The 10157-nt window shown below is 37.9% G+C and overlaps 1 protein-coding gene across 1 annotated transcript; it reads right to left on the minus strand.

Moving 5' to 3' along the window:
* Positions 1–8459: 8459 nt before the first annotated feature.
* Positions 8460–9392, minus strand: LOC111877366 (ethylene-responsive transcription factor 2). The gene has a single exon (XM_023873895.3). It carries the CDS (start codon positions 9336–9338, stop codon positions 8514–8516), a length of 825 nt encoding a protein of 274 aa, XP_023729663.1. The 5' UTR covers positions 9339–9392; the 3' UTR covers positions 8460–8513.
* Positions 9393–10157: the final 765 nt, after the last annotated feature.

Here is a 10157-nt window from a genome sequence, read left to right on the forward strand (position 1 = left end):
CAGAGACCGCACGGTAAGTTGCAACCCTTGGAGATTCCTGAGTGGAAGTGGGATCAGATCACGATGGATTTCATCACCAAATTGCCGAAAACTGCCAGGGGAGTCGATGCAATTTGGGTGATTGTGGATAGGCTAACAAAGAGTGCACACTTCCTTGCCATTAGCGAAAGTTCATCAGCAGAGAAGTTGGCAGAGTTATACGTGAGAGAGATAGTATCTCGGCATGGAGTGCCGACCTCGATTGTTTCGGACCGCGATGTACGTTTCACTTCCAGGTTCTGGAAGAAATTCCATGAGGAGTTGGGTACTAAACTGCATTTTAGTACCGCATACCATCCCCAGACCGACGGTCAGAGCGAGCGGACGATCCAGACATTGGAAGATATGCTTAGAGCGTGTGTGTTAGACTTCGGGGGTAGCTGGGATGCGCATCTGCCGCTGGCTGAGTTTTCCTACAACAACAGCCATCATTCGAGCATTGGTATGCCACCTTTTGAGTTGTTGTATGGTAGGAGGTGTCGGACTCCCATTTGCTGGGGAGAAGTGGGACAGAGAGTGATGGGCAGTACAGAGATCGTACTTCAAACGACCGAACAGATTCAACGAGTGAGGCAGAGGTTATTGACCGCCCAGAGCCGACAGAAGAGTTATGCGGACAGACGCCGGTCCGAGCTCGAATTCCAGGTCGGCGACTTCGTTCTCCTAAAGGTTTCTCCTTGGAAAGGAGTGATCCGGTTCTGGAAGAGGGGCAAATTGGGGCCCCGGTTCATAGGTCCATTTCGGGTAATTGCAAGGGTAGGTCGGGTAGCTTATCGGTTGGAGTTGCCAGCGGAGCTGAGTCAGATTCACAATACCTTCCACGTATCACAGCTGAGGAAGTGTATAGCCGATGAGGCAGCAGTGGTTCCGTTAGAAGATATTCAGGTGGATGCGAGTCTGAATTACGCCGAGAGACCAGTAGCTATCAGGGATCGGAAGATCAAGGTTCTACGGAACAAGGAGATACCTCTGGTGTTGGTTCAGTGGCAACATCGGAAGGGATCGGAGATGACGTGGGAGCCGGAAAGAGAAATGCGGGAGCAACATCCGGAGTTATTCGCAGAATGAGACTTCGAGGGCGAAGTCTAGTTCTAGTGGGGGAGAGTTGTAACAGCCCGGAATTTCAGGTATTTCTTTAAATTATTTTTAGGGCACATTTAGGAGGGGACTCGGCGAGTTGGTGCACGACTCGCCGAGTAGGGCCATGGTCTTGGTCGCAGATACGCGACTGGACTCGACGAGTCCAATAAGGGACTCGGCGAGTCGACGCTGTTCAGCTGAACCCTAGCCGTTTCGATTCTGAATCGTATATAATGATCTTATGGCCGTCATGTCGCGTCTTTTGGCCGATTAAAGATACCTTGGGAGTTTGTGGGCATCTGGAGCAAGAGTGGGGGCTAGAGGAAGGTTGAAGAGATTGTTAGACAAGGAGAGGCAAGGCGGTGATCAAAGGAAGTCCAAGGAGTCGAGTACTGGAGGTTGGGGACACAGGGAACACGTTTCCAGGTAATCTTCGGATCATAATCTGTAGCTTTTACGTTGTATGCGAATTTAGGGTTTAGGAAACCCATTTAAGGAATTGTTAGATTATAGTGTTGTTACAAGTGTTTAAAAAAACCCCTGTAATAGTATATGTGAAAGTCCAGGAAGCCCCATATCTATATACTTCGAAATCATGCGAAATACAGGAGGCAGCGGATTGACTGCATGGCGAGGACTCGCCGAGTCCAATGATCAGACTCGGCGAGTAGCTTGAAGATTCACTAGGGCTCGCCGAGTTGTTCTTCAGACTCGGCGAGTAGCTTGAAGATCTACTAGAACTCGTCGAGTCGTCCTTTAGACTCGGCGAGTGGAGTCGGGGTGTCTATACTCGCCGAGTTGCCCTTTTCACTCGACGAGTCCGGTCAAGATTGACCGTTGACCTGTATGTAACTTAGTAGGGTCAATTGTCTTGTTTGATAAGATCATTAATAAAGGTATGTGGTATTATAGGGAACCTGCGGATTAGCGGATCGAGTGCGAGTAGCTCAAAGGGTTTATAGCTTGCATACTACGAGGTGAGTCTTCTCACTATACTTCACCCGGAAGGGTTTGACTGTGAGACCGGAAGGTCGTATGTGTTATATTTATGCTATGTCTAGAGAGGTAGATGCTTTATATGTGATGTATGCTTATATGTGATGTATGCTTATACGGGCCGGAAGGCGAGACTTTATGTGATAGAAAGAACGGTATGATGTATGACTTATGTATTATGTGCGTTGTGTTACATGTGTTATGTTTTATACTATTATGGGCCGGAAGGCAAAATACTATGGGCCGGAAGGCAATTTAATACGGGCCGGAAGGCGATATGTTATGGGCCGGAAGGCGATTATGTTACGGGCCGGAAGGCAATGTTATGTGGACCGAAAGGTCCGGGCCGGAAGGCGTATGTGGGTAGGTCGTATACTGGGGAACTCACTAAGCATTTATGCTTACTAGTTGTGTTTATGTTTTCCAGGTACCAGTGATGACCGTGGAAAGGCGCCGGCGTGACACGTACACACTGCCATTGTCGAAGATCTTGGAGATTTATTATTTATACTTTTGCAATAAACTTGGAATAAACTCTTTTGTCGAATAATGATGTTTTGTTTTTAAATGAAAATTTTATTCGAAAATTTGAGCTGTTACATCATCAGTCGAGCATCTAGGTCTGAAGCCCCTGCGCCTATAAAGGAAAAGTTTATAACGGAATTGAAATGGTATATCGAAGTCAGAGATTGCTTATATCGTGCTTACACTTTCATCAAGGAAGAATCAAGTTGAAGCTGACCAAATTGCTAAGTTCACTTGGGGGGAGATTGTTGGAACCTGAAAGTGAACCTCTAGCAATCTGAATCCTTTTTGAAGATCCAAAGTCAGTCAAGATTCCGAAGTAATAAATTGGTCGGAATCAGTTGAAGTCCAGAAGTCAAGCCAAGTCCGAAGCAGATGAGTAGAAGGCATTCCAAAGTGAAGGTTAGGACCGTAATGTTTGTGTTTCCGAATCAGTACCTTTTTCAGTGTGTATTAATTAGTTTTATCACTGAGCATGATTAGAAATTTCATAGGACTTAGTCTGTTTGTTAACTTGGACAATCAGAATGTCAAAAATATCTTTTTTATCCGGTCTTATGTATGTATCCCTGTTTATACCTTGTATCATGATCTCCTATTTATAGGAGCTTTTAATGTAAATCTATGTGACAGATTGTTCAAACCTTTTAGCAGTATTTCAATTACTTCACTCTCTTGGTCTTTACAATATTCTCGTTGTCCTTCATTTATTAGCTTTACTTTGATCATAATTCTCATTCTTCATTTATGGCTTGAATATTTGTTGAATACATTAACTCAGACTTGACTAGTCTATCGAGACTTCACTGGAACATTCATTAGGAAGCAGCCATTGATCTTAAGCATTAACTCAAGGTTTGAGTTTTCAAACCTTGTCCCTGCGTATCAGATCAATTTATTCTCTCAGAGGTCATACTAGCAATTATATTTATAGACTTATCCAAGTGGTACATTGTTGGATTCGGTATCTAAGTCCATCATTATAATTGGTATGTACTTGAAATTATAGTAGCACAGTCCTTTTAGGTTGCCCTCAAACTTAGCAACTAGATAAGGAAATTATGAAAGGGGGGAAATTAATTTATTATAAGATTAATAACTTAATATAAATGATTTATTAATGTGTTACAAAAATAATATATTAATCAGAAATCATAATATTTAATGAATACTTAGCCAAAATAAATTGTAATTGATTTTGGGGTTAATTATATTAATTATAAAGTATGGGGACTAGTTTGCAATTATTAAACAGTGGGATGAAATGTTCCCGAACCTCCTTAGAGTGAGTGGACGAAATTCATAGGGGAAACCCTAATGATTTTGTCCAAGGCCCTTGGATAAGGCTTTTGGATTAGCTTCGGCCTTAAGCAAAGGAACATTAGGGTTGTCCCTTAAACCCTAGCTACCTCAACTATAAAAGGAGCCTTCTAGTTCCCAAATTTGGTCACTCCTTCTTGAAGACACCCTAGGCCGAAATTACATACTACTCCTCCTCCTCCTCCTCCTCTCTCTCTCTCTCTCTCTATCTATCTATCTATTTATCTCTATAGTTTCCTTCTTGCTAGCTCTTGGGTGTGATTTCATTAGAGGCATTACAATTGTGGTGCTAGGCTTCCAAGAAGATCAAGATGTAAGGATTACCAATTGTTTACTTTAACAATTGAAATTTAAAAGATTCTATAACCCTAATTAGTTATTTTCAAAAATAGCCTCTTCTCTTAGGGTTCTTGTCTTTGCAATTCAAAGTTACATGTTCAATAGTTAAAACATAGATCCAAAGAAGGTTGCATGTGAACTTAGGAATTGTTTTTCTAGTTTATTTGTTTTACCTAAAACCCATTAGTATCATGTACCAACTTGTGTACAAGTAAAGATTGCATTAGATGTATGATTAGCAACCTGTTGAGTGCATGTGATGGGGAGCATCCTTGCAAATGTGTGTGTACTTTTTTATCTTTAGTTTAAAAAATTTTCCTATTTGGTGTACCTAGAAAAACTTTTTTTTAATGAGACACAATGTATATCCAATTCACACTAAGCATTGATAAATCAGGGGGAGAAGCTACATGAAATACTTCTTTAACCATTGTTTACATTTTTGTCTTTCGTTTAGAGTTTTTGTCCCACTTGGTCTTGTTTTAACAAGGTTTTAATGAGACACTTCATATATGATTATTTCCTTCGTGCCAGTGTAACATCCCAAAAATCAAGGTAAAATATTCATTTTTAAAACCCAAACAAAAACCATAAGTGTTTACAAAACATTGTTTTCAAAAACAATAACCACAAATCAGAGTATCCCCAGAATCCAATAACATAAAACCAGAAAGATGTGCACAATCATGCCTTTGCTTTCCCACGATTATCTGAAGTAACTGAAACATAAAACTTAAACAGTAAGACAATGCTTAGTGAATTCCCCAAAGTACCACAAACAACTAATACAAATAACATCATGCATATATGAGCCTTTAGGCTGACTGGGCCGCCTCACAGGGCCTACATTCTATCTGGACCGCTCTCTGGGTCTTCGGCCTGACTGGACCGCCTCGCAGGTCTTCAATCTATCCGGAACACCTCAGGTATCTTGGCATTCAACACAAAGCAAGACCACCTCAACACAACAAACCACAAGGTGTCGACATATATACAATAACAATCAATAATGACCAACATAAGTAATCATAAAGATCTACCAATCTAATGCATACTTAGTTAACTTAGGTAATCATACATATATACTAGTCTAACACATACTCATCATAACATCAATCCAATATATTAGGATAGAAAATCTAGTGGGCTGACCTTGGTGCTTTCGACCAACAAGTACAAAGAGGAAAACTCACCTTACAGTCTGAAAAAATAGTTGAACACATTTCTCTGAATACGTGATCACCTAATAGTGACCAAATCTAAGTCTACAACTGAAAACACCCAAAATACCCCGTAGGTCAAACTTGGTCAAAATCTTGGTCAAGGTCAAGTGTCAAAATGTCAATCGAGTTTACTTAGGCTGAGTGTGCCCGACGTACTCAGATATTACGCCCATCGTAATGCATTTTACTCGGCCAGAAAGTGGGGTCTCGACCAGGTATGTGTACCGTACAATAAGGTACGCCCAATGTACGTGACTACCAACTTTTCCTTCTAATAACTGTTTAATCTATTAAGTCATTTCATCCAAAGCGCAGATCTAGTCCCAAATATTGTTCTAAATCATAAAGTTTCTATGTTTATGATCTTACATGGCTATTAAGTGTCCAAATATTAAAATCCTAACTTCTTAACCCATTAAGACATCATAAACTTTGCATGGTAGGAAAAGAAGTGCCAAGATCCTAGTTTTATCACTCTAGAGACTCTAAAACTTCCAAAAGGACAACTCATTTGGTCTAGAGTAGCTTCTACCCAAATGGACCAAGATTATAGGGCTAATATGCACAAAACTCCACATCTAATAAGATTTAAAGAAATAACCAACAAGTTTAGAGCTTTATACCTTCTGGAGGTTGCTCAAGGAGTGTAAAACTCAAATCTGCCAAGCTTGGAATTCCTTCCTTGCTTTTCCAATGGTTTCCTTCCTTCAAGAATGGACAACCACACAAAAAATGAGCTCAACACCACCAATTATAGTTAGGGTTTGTAAGGGATGAAGTGGGCAATGGAGGATGATGAAAGGAAAAGGTTTTTGGAGTTAATGATGCTTAAATAGGGTCCGAACCCTAAAAATTAGGGTTTAGCCTTTAGCCACATATGCCCAACATACTAGACAAAAGACGTGTTCCTCATAATTTAACCATGAGACCAATTTTGCAAGAAAATCTCATATTAAGGGTCAAAATTATAAATTACATGGATAATAAACATTACATCAAGACATCCACATCATACTTTTTTATCCTTTGAACATAGTTTTTGTCCCAAAGGTAATCCACAATAAAAAAGTTTAACGAGACAAATGTTTGATGTATTACCTGAATATAGAGAACGAAGAAGTATTAGTACAATGTAAATATAAATAGCAAGGGGGAGCCTTGTAAATCCTAATATACCAATGGTTGCATACATTTAAGTCTTGCATAAGTAAGACTTATTTATATAAGCCATACAACCTTTGGTTTACCCAACATTTGACTTATTGAGTTGTTATGTACTTGTAACTACATTTGAAACAATCAATGAATTGAGCTGGTTACCATATAACACAATTCTAATTATTAACAACACATCCAAAAAAAATAATATCGGCAATTAACAGAATATAACATGAATCGTCATCGAAAAATATGAAATGGAACAAATTTAACGCTAACCAAGAAATTCTCTTTGGAAGTTCTTATACCAGGTATTGAAAATCCTCGCGAATCACAGTAGCATTTCTACTTTACTATTTCACTAATCACTACCCTCGTTTTGTGTTTACATAAACCAGAAAGCATATCACAAAAATTCCAATTGTTCAGTCTTTTTAAATACCTTTTGTGATAGTTATGAAACTGGAATATCTCTAAAAGCATTTACAAAGCTGTTTTGTGGGCAGATCGGACCTGGGTATGTCTTTGTCATATTTTCGCGAAGTGCTTGGTTGCTTTATAAGTTGCTATCTTTTTTCTAATACTTTGTAGTTGTATTAATCATTATTTTGCTGATAAAAAATGAATCGATCATCTCTTTTATCAAGCTTTCTACTATCATGTGCAACATCCGCTCTGGTGCATTTTTTGATCCTTGCTAGTTGCTGATCTATACTATGTTTGAAACTTAAACAATGTAAGAATGTTTTATTTATTTATTTTATAACCATAACAAGATATTGGGTAATTCGAAATAGGGTTATTGGAAATCTGGATCACTTACAGAATCGTGTACATACTTTCCTTGTTTGATATTTCGACCCTATATGTCTTGGGTATCACGAAATCCAAACTTGGGATAATTCCTGATGCAGCAATTCCAATTTTAGGCACAAAATCAGAATCAATTGAAGAAGATGACGTGAAAGAACGTTTTGTGTTTTCGTATGTGTTTCAATAGCCGTTTTCACCGGTTTATCCAATCAACGGATAAGTCACAATAGTTTCAAGCGGGACCCCCGACTTGACACAGTAGATTAGGGTCCAGTACTAATAATATTTAGTAAATAGAAGTGTACACTCGTGCACCTCTTAATTTGTTTTATAACTAAAACATTATTTTTGAAACACTTGTTAAATCCGTTACACTATAATAATATATTTGGTGATAAAATCACGAACACAAGAATCATATCGTACCATGATTCTGATTGTACTATACTTTACAACACATTTTATATGGAAAGTTCTCGGGATTAACCTATATATTTTAATTAAGGGCTTCGCATGTGTTTCTGTTTCCATGTTTGATGTTTGTACCGATGCTTCTTATTGTGTTTTTGATGTATCTCTGTTGTCTGTAATACATGTTTTGCCATTGCTTTTTGTTATTGGAATAAAAAATAAACGTGGACAATCTGTCACATCATCTGTATCCTCGTGTTGCATTGTTTAAAAAAAAAGAACTTTATGAGACTATTCAATACAGAATAATAGATATGCATGCAACCATAATATAACAGTTTCCATGTGTCATCATTTCCTTATTTTAAAATTCTTGTGATCCCTACAACCAAACATAGTTCAATCACCACGTGTTTTCCGTTACCATTGACTACGAAAACCCTAATTATGGCTCAGAGTTTAAGTCCAACTATGTTATGTAGTTACTGCACAGAATTTGAACTTTTCCATGTCGATCGATTCTTGAGACCAAGAAATGTCAAAAGAAATTAATCATGTAAAATATACAACTTTATTATTCCTTTTAAAATAAAGATACAAAAAAACCAGTCAATGTTCGGTTTCCGTTTTGAAGCCTTTGTTTTTTAACTTGCATTCCAAAGCTACTTGTGACAAAGAACATAAAGGCTTTATGGTTTTTGATCCGATCAGATGTGGGAAGTTAACCATGGCTCGTGAACCCCGAATCTTGAATGCTGCTTGATCATAAGCCAACGCGGCTTCTTCAGGTGTAGAGAATGTTCCAAGCCAAATCCGAGCACCTTTCTTACATGGGTTCTTTATCTCAGCTGCAAACTTTCCCCATGGTCGTCTCCTTACGCCTCTAAACCGTCTCCAATCTTTAGTTTTTTGATCATTTTTCTGTATCTTTTCGACTTTTCCAAGTGAGAAATCAAGTTTAAACTGCGCTTCCTCCGTTGAAATCTGTGAACATGGGTTATGAAGTGAAGGTCCAACTTCCCAATTCGTGACTTGAAAAATATTTGAGTTATCTGAACCAAGAATTATCGAGGAATGCGATTGAGATCTGCTTAAACTTGGGCTCTTTATCGATTCACTGCATGAACTCTCTAGAGAATTATCATGGAAAATTTGATTGTTGATACTATTGATAGCCCTAGGGCTACACACCCTTGAATTGCAAGAACTTATTACAGAAGAAAGAGAATCCACATATGAATCTACAGAGAATGATTGTTCGATGGATGTATCAAACGAGTAAGGGCTTGTGAAGCTTGAACTCCGGCTGTAAAGTCGTTTGTCGAATGATGAATTCTTCGCCGGAAAAGAACAAGAGATGTCGTGATCTTCAAGAAGGTGTTTTCGAACAAATTCAAGCATGGCAGTATCAGAATCTGAGAGACTTTCTGACATATTGGATAGTAAATATCTGGCTTTTGGTTAATAAAAGTGATCAGGTTTATAGAGTTTCTTCTTGGTGTGCGGAACGATTGGTTTGATGGTATTTGCTAGGACTTCTATATATAGCCAATCTATAATTATGTAACGAGAAATAAGATTTTAGAATTGTTTGGTTTGAACTGATATATAATTAATATTTTGACTAATTAATATATTAGATGCAAAATCAAGTAGTCTTACTACAATACAAGATAATGTGTGTTGAAGGAAAAGAAAAATACGTCTCAAGTCACAACAGATCGATTTTGTTTTTTTATCAACATATCGATTTTCTTATGTCATTAGAACTTGGTTTAATCATATTTTTGATTGTTTTTATTATCAAAAAGAATTTGGTTTTATCCAACCATATTGAAAACGAAACTAATTATTAACTAAAGGATATTTATCAAGGGCTTATACTCCAACGATATCAGATTGTGACTTTTTGTTTTGAGGTCGAGAGTTCAAGTCCCGTCAAAGATATATGTGTTAGTTAGAAATAGATAGTATATTTATATTTGTCGGTTAAAAAAATAGGTAATTCTTTTATAATTGGGCTTACAATGTACCAAATAACATGCATTGATTATATATCATTTAGGGAAAATGACATATATAACCCACAAACTTCTTAGGGTTTATCCTTTTAGTCATTAAAATTTTTTTATGGCTTTATAAGGGAACTAAATTATAGGTAACCTATTCTCTTAGATTATTTACTTGGTGTAGCCGGTTTCGATAATAGATATATCAAACTTGGGCCTCACCCCTCTCTGTTTCTCTAAACTT

Source organism: Lactuca sativa, chromosome 3, assembly GCF_002870075.4.
Source record: "Lactuca sativa cultivar Salinas chromosome 3, Lsat_Salinas_v11, whole genome shotgun sequence".
Lineage (NCBI taxonomy): Eukaryota > Viridiplantae > Streptophyta > Magnoliopsida > Asterales > Asteraceae > Lactuca > Lactuca sativa.